General features: G+C 43.0%; 2 protein-coding genes across 8 annotated transcripts in view; one reads left to right on the top strand and one right to left on the bottom strand.

Annotated features, from left to right (window-relative positions):
* Positions 1–1,101: 1,101 nt before the first annotated feature.
* PGAP4 (post-GPI attachment to proteins GalNAc transferase 4) lies at positions 1,102–16,458 on the bottom strand. Of its 7 annotated transcripts, none has more exons than XR_013404621.1 (3): positions 16,214–16,418; positions 4,756–6,436; positions 1,102–1,616 (listed from the first exon to the last, which is right to left on the bottom strand). XR_013404621.1 is itself a non-coding variant. In XM_077965437.1 (2 exons), the coding sequence occupies exon 2, from the start codon at positions 6,357–6,359 to the stop codon at positions 5,148–5,150; it is 1,212 nt and encodes a 403-aa protein (XP_077821563.1). In that variant the 5' UTR covers positions 6,360–6,436; positions 15,242–16,292; the 3' UTR covers positions 2,425–5,147. The 7 variants fall into 7 exon arrangements, 3 of the variants coding, with proteins under 3 accessions (XP_077821563.1, XP_014972662.1, NP_001253419.1); XR_013404622.1 differs by having other exon boundaries at positions 15,242–16,292; XR_013404620.1 differs by lacking the exon at positions 1,102–1,616 and adding an exon at positions 2,425–4,282.
* RNF20 (ring finger protein 20) overlaps positions 16,333–18,348 on the top strand; it is an 83,715-nt gene continuing 81,699 nt past the window's right edge. The window contains exon 1 of the mRNA XM_077965434.1: positions 16,333–16,592. The gene's annotated coding sequence lies outside the window, so the exon portion shown is untranslated. The remainder of the gene's footprint in view (positions 16,593–18,348) is intronic.

Genomic DNA, 18,348 nt, shown 5'->3' with positions numbered 1-18,348 from the left:
GAATAACATGCCTAATAGGAAAACTGAAAATTCTGTGTATTTCTTTTCCAAAATTAAATGGCAGCCAATGTTTGCAGGTAAAAAACCAAAACAAACAAACAAAAAACCACAACGGGGAATTAGATTACAGCTGTTTGCTTAAAAATTGTTAACTGATTTTGTTGTTTGTTTAATGGAAACATTTGCATTGTGCATTCCTGTTATTTGAAGAAAAATGGTGAGAATATCACAGTGCAAATGAAGAATACAAGTTTGATAGAACTAATCTAATCTACCTTAGATACACTCCTCATTTGGGAGAACTTATTTAACTGGTAATTTAATTTAGGTGGAGAGGCACTTTAATTGGAGTTGATTACTGTGGGATTTTTATATACTGTACGATGCACTGTTGAGTTACAGCACCACATGACGTAAAGTTGGGTAATTTTAAGTCACTGGATATTTTTATCCCAACTATAATAGAATTTGCTGAAAAATGCTTATTAACTGAAACTGTTTTCTAGGTTGGATACTATTTGGAAAATCTTTGGGACTATGTCAAAGATGATTGGAAATTTAATAGAGCTAGCAGACCAAAAAACAAAACAAAACAAAACAAAAAGACTTAATTTATTAGGACTGCAGTGGTGATGTGCTGTCACTTCAGGACACCCCATTGCCTGAATCGCAGCAGTGTTGCGAATCATCACTCTGCAGTGAATGGGAATTTTTGGTTTAGAATTTAACAGATTTTCCTGGTCTTTCTCCTAGCGACCGACACAGAAATATGAAAGAATATAATGATTTCAAAAAAAGCACTTACGTTAACCATTTGGGGGTGAAAATGATGAAAATGTAAAGGCAAATGATGAATTTATCAGAGAATGAAGGAACAGATAGCATATGTATGTAGGAACACAGTAGCTTTAAAATATCAGAAAGATGAGGAAAAGGACAGAGATGCCAAGTGAAGCAGAGGGTTTCTACATTTGTCATCGGCTCTTGCATGTCCCACGTTCCCTTATGTAATAGATCTTTAATGGATGCCCTACTGTCACAGAACCTTTGTAAGACCAGCCTATGCAGAATGCAAAGGAACTAAATAATGGACAGTTAATGTTCTGGCAAAGCAATTTATTATCTTGCTAGGAGCTGGTTTCTCATTGCATTTAGAATAAACTTTAAACAGCTATATCACCTTCCAGGCCTGATATGATCTGGCCCCTGCAAACTTACCTTCATGTCTTCCCACTCCCATCCTCCTTCTTCAAGCTCTAGCTACACTGGCTTTCTTTCATCCTTGGACTTTTAACACTGGTTCTTTCTGCAAGGCCTTTGCACTGCCGTGCTCTCTCTCTCTGGAATGCTTTTCCTTTGGCTGAATTTTTCCATGTAATTCAGGTCTTAGTTCAATTTTAATATCCCCCAACAGATTTCCCATGCTATCTAAAGCAGTCCATGCCCTTCCCTATCCCTAGGTCCTGCTATCACATTACCTAGTTAGATTTCCTTGAAACCTCTTGAAATTCCCTTATTTATTCTTTTGAGTTTTTTTCCCCTTCACCTTCCCCATAGAACATGAGCTCCTCAGTGTCACGGATCTTCTGTTTCGTTCATTGCTATATCCCCAACACCTAGAATAGAACATGACACATAGTGAGCAATGAATGAATGAGAAAGAGTATAAGACTCACAGTGGAACTGCCTATGAACAAAAGGAACACTGGACACAAAGAAATGGTCTAGGGAAGAAAATCAGGAAGAAGAGGAACAAAGAATGGGGTCTAGGGACTGAGAATTGGTTATAGTGCACAATTTTAGCCCCTATACAATGTTTTTTACATGCATTCCAAGCAGAGGGAATGGCACGTGCTAAGAGGAGGTCTTTCCATCATCACACACAGCTGTTTTTTACTTTGTTGTTGCTAGTGGTTTTGTTTTCAGTGTGTGTTGGGAGTTGGGGGAGGACGGGTGTGAGGGATCCCTGTGTGTTTCTCTCAGGGGAAGGCTGGGTTTTTTCTTTCAGGCTACAGGTGTTGCTGCATGTTCTTGGGTTTGTCAATGGAGCACAGACAGGAATACCACACATGGCAGCTCTGCAACTTATTCTAAGACTTTTAGACCAAGAGGCAGGAAAGAGTGAAGGAATGATCACCACATTGTACCAGGGGTATACTGGTGAGGGGTAAGATGATTTGGGTGGCAGGGGTGACCACCAATTTTTTTAACCCAGAAAAAGATGGATAAATGCTCTGACATTGCTGTGATCCAGGGATCTGTGGCCACGGTTGCTTGTGCAGGCAGCAGCCAATACTTCTGAATGGCCCTCTTGGGACTACAAAATTGTGTGGTGGGGCAGGGAGCCCATACTATTTGCTACATCAGAAAAATCCATTCATGAAAAAGAAAGACAGAGAAGAATAAAAGTCTTCTCAGAAAGCCTTAGTAAAATGGGTGCTTTTATTTTCACAGACATGTCTATGCAAATACACTCAGTCACAAGAGAGAGCTTTTTAAGCCTGATCATAATTTAAACTCTGAAAGGTGAGTGAGCCTGTTAAGAGACCTCCACCCTTCTAGTAACCTATGCCCCTTGATATGGGAGGGATATCTTAGTTCTCTCTAGCCCCTTGCTTAGGATTAAATGAGAGACTTCAGCTTTGGTGTAAAGCTGTCAGCTGCCCTAATCAAGGACAATACACAAAAATTAGACTCCTTATAAGAATAAGGGATTAAATGGAGGAAGATTTAGAAGTGGGTAGGAACAAAAGAGCAGAACTAAGCCTGCATCTGCAGAAAATGTCCAAGGACAGCTGACAGAGTTCAGCTCCATGGGGAAAGGCATGTTAGTGTGTAGGTAGAGAAACTGGACAAGTAAGGATGGCCTTAGCCTTCCATAATGGAGAGGTCAAGGGAAGGGATGACTGCATGCAATAGACAACTGAATTAGAAAGAGCAGAAATGTAAACCAGCAGTGCTTCCCTATCTTGGGCCTGGCTAGCTTAAAGTGGCTCCACTGTCATTGGTCAAAAAACTTTCATGAGGAGATCCAATCACTAATGCAACAAACTCTAATGAGTTCTAAGTTAGAGATGGTTCAGTTCTAAAGCTTGGGGGTACACAGGTCACTGGGAGAGAAGGAATGAAGGAGTGGGATCTGAACATTATAATAAGTCATCTAGTAGCTCTGATCACTTTGGACATTGCTGGGGGATACATAACAGCTCACTATAACATTACAACACATACTTATATCTGTTTGTTCCCCCAAACTAACATGACAATGTATTTCTGCCTTAGAAATACATTGTCTTAGCTTACAGAGACATGATTTAGTCCAGGTTATACTCAGATTTTACAAAAGAGACTTTGACCACATACATATTCATAAAATTAATCTGGTTAAGAAAAAAGTGCAGGGGCTTGAAGTCAGAAGAGCTCTGTTCCCATTCTGGCTATGCTGCTGTCAGGTTTGTGAACTGGAGAGCAGTTTAACATCTCTGGGTCTCAAATTGTTCATCTGTAGAGTGTGGGTGATCAACCTTTATGTAATCCCTCTGTGCTGAGTGGGTCTCCAGATGCGAGTTCCCTGTGGGAATTTAAAAGCAAACTGTGGCATCGAAACAAACTGGACAATTGCTTGAACTCTTTGTCATCATCCATCCTCATAAAGAAACTTGTTGGTCACTAGTCTGATAGTACTGTTAAAATACCTTTATTTGTAACTTTGGAGAAAAGTAATTTTCAGACTCTGATCTTAGAATAAGCTCATGAGGAGTCTCATTTCCAAGCTGGAGATCATTTCCAGTTTGAATGAACAATTCTTCTTTTTGGCTTGGCTGAAGGTGGCACTAGGTGAAAGCTGAGCTGCACATCCTTCAGAGGTCACAATGAAAAGTCAGTCTTTATTCTAGCATGGCTTGGTCTGGAATAGCTGGTACATAGGTGGCAGCCCCATGCCCTATCTCATACTTTAAACAACATCACCAATATCTTTTTCTGAAATAAGCTTGAGTTGTATATGTTTATTATAGGAGAGAAAAGTTTGCCAAATGTCTTCTGTGGACTAAGCACTTGCTAGGCGTTTTACATATATTCTGCCATTTAATCCTCAAGGCAACTTTAACAGGTAAGTATTACTGCCCTCATTTTACAGGTGAAGAAATTGAGACCCAGAGTGACGATATGACCTGCCCAAGGTGGTCACATCATTAGGGCATGGCAGAGATCTGAAATAAAAGTTCAGGTCTTCTGACTTCAGTCCATGCTTTTTTTTTTTTTTCCTATAACATCATGCTACCTAGAAGAAAAAGAAATGAGGGTAAGCAGTCAGCCAGCAAAGTCAGGAAAAATGATATTGATATGCCACTTGTAAAGAGCTCATCCACACTATATCATTCTGAAATGTCCAGTTTTCAAAGAGTCAGAGTAGTACAGAAATGTTCAATGTTAAATCACTACTCAACATAAGCAATCTGACTGTGATGGTTCAGAAGCTCTTCCAGATCTTGTCGTGCCTTAAAGTTCTCATTAACAATATCAATTATCAGTGCACTACAGAAATATAGGAAACGAAAATGCCAGGTAACAGAAAAGCCAGATCACCTGCCTCCAAGATGCTGGGTACTGCACGGCTTTTATCAGTTTTTATTATACCAGGTCAAGGAAACAAATGGAATCTATCTACATGGTCCTGCCTCGTGAGGCATATATTCTAAATATACATCCATTTTCATACCCAATGAGAAAGAACTCAATTCCAAAGGATCTCACCTTTCATAAAATCCTACCCTTAAGATCCTAAAACAGTCATATCACTGTGCACAAGATTTTTGGCAGTCACAAGCTCTATCACAAAGCAGAGCTTAAAAACAGATGGAGAATATAACCAGGGTTCAAATGCACCCTCACTGGGTGGGTCAGACTGCATGAGGCAGTGTGGCTGTGTGGAGGGAGAGGTCCGGACCTGTGGCAAATTGCTGCTCCTGCCAGGAGGCTACCAAAGCCAACGCTCTTGACTTATTCATGTTCCTCAGCTGCCCCAGTGCCTATATCTCTAACAACAGCAAACAGTGAAATACCTGCAGGCAACCACGTCTAAATAAAGAGATCAATATTTGAATCTTCAAGAAGTGGCCAACTTCAGAAAGGCATTTCTTGGCACCCTAGAGGAGACTGGGATGAAAGTTGTACCGGAGACTGGAGAAGAGCCCAATGTGTTTCACGAGGTTCGGCTCCACTACATAGGCCCTCTCTCCCTTGGCCCTCAACAGCGAGTACAGTGCCATGTCCTTGCCAAAGCCCTTGTGGCAGTACACTTGGGACAGGTAGGTGAGGGTCCGGCGGGCCGCAGGTGCAGGGAAGAGCATGGCTGGGGTGCAACACTGAGAGGCAGGAACCACGCTGTACAGGGAAGGACTCAGCCGCCGCAGTTCCAGGAAATAGTGCCGACCCACCAGCTCCACCAGACCCATGCTATACAGGGAGAAGAAGAGCATTACAGGCCAGCTAAACCCTGGGCGGCTGGCAAACCTCATGTATATCCAGGTTAGTAAGGGCCCCAGCAACATGCCTACACCAACCCACTCCAGGATCCGCATGGGCTCTGGGTTGATGTAGTGCTGGAGCCTCTCGGGGTGATAGAGCTTGAGATAAAGGGCATCTCTGAGATGTGGCTCAGAGAAGCGAGCCCGCAGAAGATGCTCCAAGACTGGGAAGATCTGCTCTTCTGGAACAGCATCGTCTTCCACCATCAGGACGTAGTCTGGGTTGTAGGTCTGCAGGGATGACTCCAGGCAATAGACATAGTCCTGCTTCTCTTTCTCAAATGAGTTGGTTGAAGGGTCATCACCATAATCATCCTCAGTGCCCTCATAGCGATTGGCCACAGGGACGTACTTGGAGAGCAACTTGGCATCAAAATGGCTCACACTGCGCTCCACGTTGCACAGGAAGAGCTGGTGCCCCTCGCACTGGGGGCCACATTGCTGAAGAAGCCGGTGGAACTGGGACACCACCTGCAGGACGTAGTGGAAGCCAGGCTGTCTGTCCACGGTGATGATGGTGATCACCAGCCAGGGCCGGGGGGTGGCCTGCCAGACAATGGGCACTGAGCCATTGGCAGAGGGAAGCTCCTCAAAATAGTGGAGGGCAGCCTCACCCTCTTTCAAGCTTTGCTGCAGGAACTCTTGGCTCATTTGGTTCAGATGCCAATGGCGCAGATAGAAGTAAGAGTGTAGAAGTCGGTGACAGGCCAGGGGGGCCAGCAGGCCAAATGTCACCACTGTTAGGATGAAGAGCTGGACAGCGGTGCTGCCCCAGGAGAGTCGCCGCAGCCTCCGGAGGAGCATGGCAGCTGGAGAGGTTGAAGTGCTCATGAGGTCAACTTTTGTTCATGTCTGGTCCCAAGAAAAAACCATTCTGGAACTCAGGCCAGAGTCATCAGAAATCAAACCTAAAGAGAGAGGAAGTAGGGAATGGTAAGGGTAAGCATTTTTTTTTTTTTAAACAAAAAACAAACAAACAAAAAAAACAAAGGGCCAAGAACTGAACTCAGCACATATCAAATCAGAAATTATAATTCAAGGCTCTGTGGCTTCTAGAGACTTTAAAGTATTTTCTGCAGTAAACCATTCTTTGGTCGTGTCTGCTAACAGCCTCTGGGATGTGTTTATTATTTCTATGAGTAACAATATCTCAGTGCATCCAACCAAGTCTCCATGCCTAAAGATACTTAGTTAGGTTTACAATGTGCCAGAAAATCTCCAGGTAGGCTGTTAGGATCATTATTCACCAGGTACACAGACAACAGGTTCTTAAAACAGGGGCAAAAAAGCAAGGCTTGGCACAAAGGAAATATACAGATTTAGAGCAAGTTCCAGCATAAGGACCCAGAAAATACTTGTTGATTAACTGTGCATATAGCAATTTCCAAAAAAAAAAAAACTTGTCCAACAAGAGAAGGAATACTTAGGATTCTCTGAAATATCTTTGTTATTTAATGTCATTTTCCATTCATATGTTTCTAATCTCATGCAACTATACTTAACATTGTATATTAATTTAATCCTGATTGTTCTCCCATTTTATTTTTGTAGATCATGGGAACCGATGAGAGGAAGTATCTCCCATAAGCAAGCAAACTCTAGAGCCCTAGGCTTGGGGAGGGAGGAAACATCTGGAGGAAGATCCATGAGTAGCTGTTCAATGAAGGGGGATTGGGGTAGGGAAAGGCAGAGGTGAATATGGAAGAGGCAGTTGCCCTCAGTTTGGTCCAGGAAAAAATGCTGTGTGATGTAATGATTCAGAGCATGGGCCCGAGGCCAGGCTCATGTTGGTATGAATCCTAGCTCTACCTCTCACTTGTTGGGAAGTCAGTTTACCTCTCTACATCTTATATTTCTCAGCTCTAAAATGGAAATAATAATATCTGTCTCTTAGGGTTACTGTGAATATAAAATACGTTAGAAAGCAAAATAATGCAGAGTAAAAATGCCATTAAAATCTATCCATATGTTCAAACTCATAATAATATTTCAGAAGTAAGCAGGTCTAATGTTCTGATGGAAAACAGACTACTGCCAAAAAACAGAATTAAAAGGACAAAGCCAGTCCTTTGCTAGTAGGGTCAATGCAAAACTAAATGGTGTCTGCAGTACAGAAAGTAAATCTCTTGCCTCAGAAGCATAATAAGGTTTATACACATTTGGAGGAAAACTGTGTAGTTTGTGAGTTATTGCAAAGGGAGGATTGCCCAGGAATCATATGAGGTTGCTATGGAGCAGACTCAGCCAGTGCTCTCACATCCATGTTCTCCCCTTGGGCACACAGAAAGACCTCATTTCCTAGCTTTCCTTCTCCAGGTGGAGTCACGTGACTAGGGCTTATCAGCAAAGTGACAGGCGTGACACCTGGGACAAGGTAGTTGAGAACAGATGTGCCATTTCAACTTTCTCTTTCCCCGTCTGCCAGCTGAATGGAGAGCCCTGGTGGATCTAGAGGAGGGTACAGTCACCAGATGGCAGAAGCCTGGGTCCTTGAATCCTGTACATACATATCCCAGTTTTGGGACTGCATGGAACAGATGTCCCTCCCACTGCCCATCTCCCAGTACCCTCCCAAACTAGAGTGGACTGTGTTGTGAGCAATACATAAACCACTGTGTCTAGACACCAATAATTTTTGGACTTTATTACAGCAGTTAGCCTCTACAGTTGTGTAGAATATCAAATGTCTATAGTACAGTGACATGGTAATTTCTCAAGTAGAGAAACAAGTTTCATTTCAGCCACAGAAGCAGATTGTACTATGGGACTCAAAGGTAAGACAGACAATCCTAGTACTAAGAGATCAGGATAGTACCCAAAGAGGGAACAAAGCAAAGAGAGGTTTGAATAGTATGCAACCCCAGTCTTGCTGGTTTGTGAACGTCCAGTATATTGCAGACTGGTTGCTTCTTCCTCTGCTCTGCTCAGGGCAATGGAGTTAACAAATCATGTGGTTGCACATCCACGTGGTCTCACCAGTTCCACATCACTACTAATGGAAGCCAATACAAGAATTGGGCTGAGCTCACACTCCTGCAGTATTGGCTTTGGAAAAGGAGGCATTCAAGTGGCTTTCTGCTCAGACTATTTATTATCCCTGCCTTTGCTATTACCACAAGGGAACTGGATCAATCTAGAGGAGGGAACTAGAGACAATGAGATAGGGCAGGCAGTTTGGAAAATGCCAGGCACATAGTAAGGACTATCACTTACTATGATATGTCACAGAGGAAAGAAATGGGAACACCTAGTACTAACATCAAGATAACCTTGGGTCCCAGGGAATTTATGCTACTGGGGACAATAAAATCATTAACATCTCACATAGTCCTTCACTTTAAAATTATGTCTGTGAGACTGCTGTTCCACTGACAATAAGGAAAAGAGAGGGATTCGGTTCAGAGGACACATGGTCCCTGCCTATATTAATCAGCTTTGCTGGGGTGATTAACAGTGTCAAATCTTCATAACTTAAAGTAATAACATGTATTTCTTGCATACGGGTTTGTGGATAGCTGTGGCTCAGTTGGGGTCAGCTCCAGAATGTAGGTCAGAATTAGTTCATGCCACATGCCCCTCCTTCTAGATTTAGCTGCAGAAGAAACAGTCACCTGGGGTGTGTTCCTGTGTTGCCTGGAAGCTGCACAAGAGGCCAAGTCAAAACATGCAGGTACATTTACATCCTGGTTTCAGTGTGTCACAAATCAAGTCTACTCATCATCCATTGGCCAAAACAATGGGACAGGAAGATTTACTCCTCCCACAGAGCAGAAGGAGGGGAAAGTGAAGATTCAATAGAAAAAAAAAGCAACAGGCCGATTTCTAAATCCTGAGGAGAAAAGAAAGCATCTAGCAATCTGCTCAGAGAGTATGGAAATTTTTTTAGAATGCTCACAGGGCTTAAGACCCAGCCCCCAACCCCAATCATTACACACTGCACGAATAAGGACAGGCTTCAGTAATGATCCCAAAAATCTCAGTGGGTTATAAGAACGAGGATTTAATTCTTGCTCATATTACTTGTCCTTTATAGGTCAATTGTGCCTCTGTTGCCTGCTGTTTGTACTCTAGGACCCAGGCAGATAGAACTGTTTTTTTTTGTTTGTTTGTTTTGTTTTAACATTGCTGGTTTTGTGGTAGAGAGAAAAAAGGGGAATAGTGCACCACAAGCAGGCTCTCAAAGCTACTTCTCAAAAGTGACACAGATCACTTCCACCCACATTTCACTGACTGGAACAAGTCACATAATAACTTAAGTTCAACAGAGCAGTTATGTCATTTTCCTGCAAGAAGGGAGTGCCAAAAGATACATGGCCACACCTGAAGCCAATGACTGGAGAAATCTATGTATTCCAGGGAGAGGCAGAAAATCTACTCCAGGGAGGGGCATTTTGAACAATAATGCAATCTACCACACCCACCTAGGACACAGGAGCTGGGATCAGATCCTTTATTCAAGATTAGATGACTGCTTTGCTGAAAATCCAACCACATTGAGTTATAGAGTCATTCAGGAGTATGTTCTTGTTTATTTTTTAAAATATTTTCTTAGAAGATTTAACCAATTGTTGCACAGTAGGCTGTGGTGTCCAATGGCACCTATAATGTATTTCACCTTACTGATCTGGTTTTAAGAAGAATGAATAGCTGGATGTGGTGGCTCAAGCCTGTAATCCCAGCACTTTAGGAGGCTGAGGCAGGTGGATGGCTTGAACCTAGGAGATTCAGACCAGCCTGGGCAACATGGCCAAACCCAGTCTCAACAAAAGATACAAAAATCAGCCAGGCATGGTAGCATGTTCCTGTAGTCCTAGCTACTCAGGAGGCTGAGGCAGAAGGATTGCCTGAGCCCCAGCAGGTTGAGGCTACAGTGAGCCACGATCGTACGACTGCACTCCAGCCTGGGTGACAGAGAAAAACCCTGTCTCAAACAAAGCAAACAAACAAACAAACAAAAAGATAAAAGATAAATAGCCTTAGGGGAACAGATATAAAAACATAGGAGTTTTCACTGCTAGTTTGGGGAAGGAGTTTTTTTTTTTTTACTCCCAGCCCAGTCATAAGGGTGAGACAAGAGGGCTATGTCTATGTTACCACTCTGATTGTCTTTTTCCGGAATTCCAGTTGCCCATGATGTCACAGGCTGAGGCCCACGCTCTAGAGACACTGTGGACTGACTGGCACCTCTGAGCTGACCTAATAATGACTGCACTATTACAGCTCTGATTCTACAGAACAATACATACCCAGTTCTTACCTATGCTTTGCATGTGCTCTTTGAAACACAGCCCTTCCCTAAACAGAATTCTTTACCTGTTACCATGTCTAGAGTGTAGGGCTCAGAGAAGACAGTAAAGGACACAGATTCTGAGAAATGAACATGAAGTAGGGCTTAGATGAATAAATGGAGCAACAACAACAGTTACATTCTAGTGCAACTTCTGAAAATTAAACTAAAGGATCCACGGGTGTGGGAGACACAATACCAGGGTGTGAGTCAGGGGATAAGTGCTCAAGAATGTTCTATGTTTCCCAAATCCACTATATGAATGGCACCACCACTTTCCCAGGCAACTTAGTCTAAAACACTAGTTAGTTCTAACTTCTCACCTCCATGCACTCACTTCCTAATCCCACCTCTACAGCCTCTTTTATTATGCCTCTCTTTTCCCTTCCCCTTCCCCTTGTCAAGCCTTCCTGCCTGCCACACTCTACTTCCTCCTCAGCACCTCCAAGCCAGCTGATTGCAATAGGCTCCTAACACAGCTTCTGACCTCCAGAATGAGCAACACAAGCCAAAATATCTGGGTCCAGTTCTCGTCCTAACGCTCACTAATTCGATCAATTTGTATTAAAAAAAATCATTTATCTCTCTGAGCCTATTTTATTTCTCTGTGAAATAGGAAAATAAAAGATACTTCAGCTGGGCACAGTGGCTCACGCTGGTAATCCCAGCACTTTGGGAGGCCGATGCGGGCGGATCATGAGGTCAGGTGATTGTGACCATCCTGGCCAACATGGTGAAACCCCGTCTCTACTAAAAATACAAAAATTAGCTGGGCGTGGTGGCACGTGCCTGTAATCCCAGCTACTCAGGAGACTGAGGCAGAAGAATCGCTTGAACCAGGCAGTCAGAGGTTGCAGTGAGCCGAGATTGTGCTACTGCATTCCAGCTTGGCAACACAGTGAGACTGTGTCTCAAAAAAACAAAACAAACAAACAAAAAAAGCCATTGTGACGATGAAGAGACAATAGCTATGATAGCCCTTCGTCAGCGTAGGACACTGTGCAGATGATGGTGATGTTTTACCTGATCAGCATCCATCTGATACTCTGAAGCATAAGTCAGAACATGGCACTCTTTTCTGTAAAACTATTCAATGATTCCCCCATGACTATAGAATAAAGTTCAAATTATTTGCCAACATTCTTCACAATCCAGTTCCAACTTATCTTTCCAGCTGCATTTCTGCTCCTCACACTGTCTAACTCAACCAAGAATCAGCTCAAAAGGTACCTCTTCCAAAAGCCAACCCTGACCTCTCCAACCAGAAAGAATCTCTTTTTTCCCCTTAAGTACTGGGGCCCTTTCTATGAACTTTTCCTCCAGGGCATTCATTTGTCACTTTCTACTTCAGACTCATCTATTTATAGCTACCGCTTATTAAGGCCATACTACATATAGCATGGAATTAATCCCATTTAGTTGAAAAAACTGATGCTACCGAGTTGCAAGCAGGAAATTCAAGCACAAGGATAAATTTCAAAGCTCATGTTTTTCCATGATGCCTGTTGTCTTCCATGGCCTTGTTTATGGCCCTTGACTTATGATCTGATTGGACTTTTAAATCTCTTTTGAGTAGATTTAGTCTGATTTATCTTTGGTATCCCTCACAGACCCAGCATAGTACTATGCATAAAAGACACTCAATGCTTGTTGAGCAAATAAATAGCCTCTTTGACCTCTATGGGTCTCAGGTCCTCAGCTATAAAATTGGTAGTATCAAAGAGCTGGTCATATACTGTGTAGAGATGGACTTATTTGTAAATGTTTGTGGAGCACTTACGTGCCAGGCACTGTTCTAAGCATTTCATCTATCGATCCTCATAAAAAGCCTATGAGAAGTATGACTACTAAGCCCATTTTATACTTTAAAAAACTAAGCTTTTAAGCAGGTGGCAAAATTTGAACCCAGGCAGACTGTGTCCAGAACCCATGTTCTCAACCAATATGCACGACTGCCTGCACAAATTTGGAGCCCAGGAAAATCAACTGAAAAACCATTAGAAATGGCAATAGACTTTCAAAACATGGTTGGTACCAGAATTAATATGTAAAAATAATATATAATATACATAGCAAGTATATATACACAGGTACTATATATATGCATTACATGTTCATATCTGTACCTATATTATAATAATTGCTTTCATGTAAACAATCACCAGTGAACTAAAGGAATAAAAAATCCCAATCAAAAGGGAAAAAATAACCCAAATACCTAGAAATAAATTTCAGAAATATGCAGAATATATACATATACTACAAAATTCTACCAAAGGGTATTTAAAAAGTCATTAATAAACAGAAAAATAATGCTCAGGTGAAAAGACTTGGTACTAGAGATCCCTTTCTCCATAATTAATCTCTATATTTAACATCTGAATTTAATTTACTTCAAGAGGGAGTGGCACAGTTCAACAACTAGGCACTTTCATATAAATTGGTGCAGTTTTCGGAGGAAATGTTGGGGTGTTGGGGCAGTATCTATAAACATTTTATATGTACATCCCCTTTGACATAACGATCCTACTTCTAGGAATCTACTCAGCAGAAATGCCAACACATGCTACCAAAGATGGATGAGAAATGTTCATTGCTGTTTTGTTTGTAGTAGAAAGAAAAAGACAGAAAGAGGGGGAGAGGAATGGAGGGAGAAAGGGAAGAAAGGAAGGAAGGAAGAGAAAGGAAAGAAAGAAAGAGAGAGAGAGAGAGAGTGAGGAAGAGGGTGGGAGGGAGAAAGGAAGAAAGGAAGAACTGCAGGCAAATGAAATATCTAGCAAAGGGAACAGATTTTTAGAGAATCATAAAAGGGTATGCTGTGAACATGTTAAGAAGAACGAGAAAGGTTTAAATATGTTGACATAAAAGAAATCCTAGCTAGGGTTGTGCTTTGGACTGAACGTTTGTCCTCCTCCTCCCCAGCCGCAATCCGTGTTATAAATCCTAATCTCCAATGTGATGGTATTCAAAGACGGGGTCTTTGGAAGGTAATCAGGTCATAAGGGTGCAGACCTCAGTAATGCATGCTCTTTATTAGTGCCCTTATAAGAAAAGACAGTCTCCTGTCTTTTCTCACTTCTTTTCTCTGCTCTCTCACATGTAAACCAGGAAGAGGGCCCTCACCAAAACTTGACCACACTGGCACCCTGATCTGGAACTTCCAGCTTCCAGAAGTTTGAGAAATAAATGTGTCTGTTGTTTAAGCCACCTACTCTTTGAGAATGTGTTACAGCAGCTCAAGTAGACTAAGACCAGAAGGGAGAAATGCGAACTCTATCAGTGCAAATTACAGAAAAATGTGCAGAGATATGACCATTTTATTTTTAATGTGGAGTATAATTTAGTGAAGGAGAAACGAAGGGTATGGGGACGGCAATTTCTTGTTTTGATATCTACACTTCTGCAAAGAGCATTACTTTTATAATCATAATTAAGCATTCCATTGAACACTGAGTCTTGTGTTAGACACTGGGAAGGTGAACATGACAGGGCACCTGTTAAGTCCATTTTTTTATTCGTGATTTAAATTGCTATAGCTATAACAAATTAAATTACATATGTATATCTGTTTGTGGATTTTGGCAGCTGTCTCTCCCTGCATTGTGGTGCCAGTGCCATGTCATTTTCATTATGAAAGCTTTATAACAGGTTTTACTATCTGACTAGGCAGATTCTCTCTCATTACCCAGCATCATAATTTTCTAGGCCTTTACAAATTAATTTTATTGAGGTACAGTTTACATACAATACAATGCACCGCTTAAATATATATTTTGATGAGTTTTGTCAAATTTATATTCCCCTATAACCATCAAAATAAAAAATAGACCAAAATATCCAAAAGATCATTTGGAATTAGAACTAGTAAAAATTAACAGAAAATACTCCCTATAGTGCAACATGTGACAAAGAATTACTACTTTAATGTGTAATACACATAAAGTGCTTAAAAACCAGGAAGAGAAAGATACTCCAACTGAAAAATGGGAAGAAGAATTAACAATCAACTCACCTACAGAAATGCAAAAAGCTACTACACAGAGGAAAAAGTGTTAATTCCTACCGGTAATCAAAGACATGCAAATTAAGACAAGATACCATTTCTTGGTCCACACTTTTGATTCAAAACTTCAAATGTGTATACATAGAGAAAATTTTAAGATATGCAGAAAATCTAAACCATCTAGAAGTTGAAGTTTTAAGTTATTTTTATTTTGTTTCTCCTTTGGAGTTTTGTTTCCAGGATGTTTTCTAATAAGGGTATCCTTACAACATTCTGATAATTCTAATAATGTTAGTTTTCTCTTCTCACCTCATAAAGTACCTAGTGCAGTGCATTCTAGAAATTCAACCCTAAAGAAAAGCTATTTCCCCTTAAAAGGATTAGTTTTCTTGGAGAAACACACACATGCACGCGCACACACACCTGCATGTATTGCTAATGGTCCGCATGGTGAGATCATCATTGGAGCCGCCCTGCGGTCCCCCGGAGAGAGCGTGGGTCCAGCAGGGGATGCGGGTCACAACGACCCTGCAGGAGCTCATGCCCCAAGACACCGTGAGCGCAGTGCGACACTGGCGACGCCCGAGCCAAGGGCCAGAAAGAGGGTGAGACACGCCCAGGTGGACCTAATTAACCCTCCCTCTTGGAAAAAGAATGGGGGACGATGTCCAGGGCACTGGATCTAGTGTCTGTCGCTGACCTTGGGCAGTCCCCGCCACGCTTAAGCCTCAGTTTCCCACCCGTAGGCCGAGCTGACCGTCTCCATAGCTGCGCTTCTTCCCTTCTGCTGTTTTTTCCCGGTGCTGGGAAGGACGCCTTCCTCTGCCCAGTCGCCCTCCCCCAGCCCTTGGCTGCGAGGTCGCCCGCAGAAACCCAACACTGCCGCCGCGCTCTCGGCGCGCCAGGCGAACCTAAGGTGTGGACGCGCTGCGAGGGTCCTCTGCTTGCGGGCGGCCATTAGGCGCCAGGCCCCTTGGCGCTTCGGCCCTGCTAGGCTCGGCGAGGGTCTTACCCAGACTGGCACGCGCCCCGCTCGCGTCCTTCTGTTGGCCTGTCGGCGCAGCTGGTGCAGGCGAGGGCCAGGGAGGCGCCCCTGCTGCACTCAACCATCCCCGCACTGACGCGGGCGCCTGCCGCGCGAGGGACCCTGCGGGACCTCCCAATCCTCCGGCAGGAAGCGGTCGGAGCTCCCGGCAGGGCCGCTAGGCAACCCGCCTGCCCGAGGCGCACTGCCAGGGGCACAGGCCCTCTGCGACGCCTCTCCCCAACCCCCAGCTGCCCTGCTTGTGCCAGCTGTGGCCACCCCTAATCCTTGTCCCCGCGCTCTGGTGTCTCTCCAGGGCTCCGACCACCGCGCCAAAAGGGCTGAGCAGATTGTGCGCAACAGAAACCTACCGGGTTGGGGCGATCAGTTCGGTCCCCTGCGCGCGCCGAGGGCCGCCTCTGGTATCGCCCAGGCTGGCTAGCTCATCCCGGTGGAGGCGCCATCGCCGGGGCCCGGAAGGAGCGGGCGCAGCGCGGTTTGGGTGTGCGCCCGAGCCTCACCTCCTCCCGCCTCGCAGCTCGGGCGCAGGGCTCCCCTTGCTCAGGCGGGCCATGTGACCCGCGAGCTGCGGAGCGATCGCGGCCCCCAAAGCCGGCTTGGGGAAAAAGGACGGCAAAAGGCGCCAACTGATGGGCAGCCAGGGAAAAGCAGGAGTCGCCCCCAAGTCACGCAAACAGGAAGCCTGTTTCTTTTGTGAGGGAACTAGAAGCCAGCATTATATTTCATCAGGTGGGTACACAGAGACTTATTCACACCAATGGAACGACATCTCTCAATGCGTGAGAAAGCTATTACTTTGGGTCCTGAATTTTTTTAGTCTTCTCAAAACCCTCAACTTAAACACAAATGGCCACGAGAGACAAAACGCCTGAGGTATGGGAAGGTATGCACATTGAGAACAATCCCGGCAAAGCAAACAGGAAAAAGATATAGAATGATCCGGGGGAGGAAAAATGTGGAGGACAAAAGAAAACGAACAGCTTCCTGCATTCCACCCTGGACTTTCCCTTCTGAATGGGTTTTCACCACACAGCTGTACGGCCTTACCCAGTGCTTCTAATCTTAGGTTTGCCTGTCTAGGCCACAGGTTAGCAACTACAGCTTGCTGCCTGTTCTTGTACAGCCCACAAGCTAAGAATGTTTTTTTGTGACATTTCAGGGTTAAAAATGGAAGAATATTTCAGAGATATGAAAATTATATGAATTCAAAATTTGGTGATCATAAACAAAGTTTTATTGCAACATGGTCATCATTTACATATTGTCTATGGCTGCTACCATGCAAGAACAGCAGAGTTGGACAGTTGTGACAGAGACCTTATGACCCACAAAGCCTAAAATATTTACTGCCTCATTTGCCAACACTTGTTCTAAAAGGTCTGTTCAGTGGTCACAAGATAAAGCATTAAAGCCAGTAAATGCTCATATGATTTCTTCTTGTGTGAGTAAAATTGATACTAGATATTAACTTCCTTTAGAACCTTACAAACATCCACCTGAGCATCCATTCGTCTTCTACTCTTTCAGCCAGCATTTACTGAAGAATGGTTCTGACATAGTGCCAACACTATAGATGACAATGAAGTAAGAATGAGGTGTGGATCCTGCACTCAAGGAATTTGTCATTAGGAATGTCGGAAAGTCTATATGTGAGGCTGGGTAGTATGAGAGCTGGATATAGCACAGGGAAGGTAGTTTCATTTCCTGGGAGAAAAACTGGGAGTCTGATACTCCGAAATTGGAGGATTGTAACCAACCTGAGTCGAATTCAATTCATGTCATTAATTCAATTCATGTCATTGGCTCAGTTCTGGAATCTAATCTATTTACTGGCTCTGACAAATTAACTCCTCTGTGCCTCAATGTTCTCATCTATGTATTGGGAACAGTAATATTTCCCTCATAGGTTTGTTGAGAGGTTTGCATGACATAATGTATATAAAGTGCTTAGCATTCTACCTGCCAAAATATCTAGCTTTCTCTAAATGGTTGGTAGTTATTCACTTGTTTAACAAAAATTCGTTGAGTACCTATTATAATGTTCCAGGCAATGTCTGTGCTGTCCAATCTCATGGTCACTAGTCACATATAACTACTTAAATTTTAATTAATTAAAAATTAAATAAAATGTAACAATCAGTCCCTCAGTAGCACTAGCCACATTTGAAATGCTCAATATCTACATGTGGTTAGTGCTACTGTATTGTAGTACAGCTATAGAACATCCCATCATCACCGAAAGTTCTATGAGATAGTGCCTTTCTAGAGAGTAGGGATTCAGCTATGAATAAAATGAAATCTCTGCCTTTAGGGAGCTTACATTTGGGTGGACAATAGATAATAAACAAATAAATGCATACTGTATCAGGTATTGATAAATATTTTAAATAGTAAAATCAAACACTTTTGTAGTACTTTCTATGGCTGATACTGTCCTGAGTGCTTTTTATTAACTCTTAATCACTGCAATAACCCCATGAGACAG

The sequence above is a fragment of the Macaca mulatta genome, chromosome 15 (genome assembly GCF_049350105.2).
Source record: "Macaca mulatta isolate MMU2019108-1 chromosome 15, T2T-MMU8v2.0, whole genome shotgun sequence".
Lineage (NCBI taxonomy): Eukaryota > Metazoa > Chordata > Mammalia > Primates > Cercopithecidae > Macaca > Macaca mulatta.
This window is presented reverse-complemented; position numbering and strand designations above follow the sequence as displayed.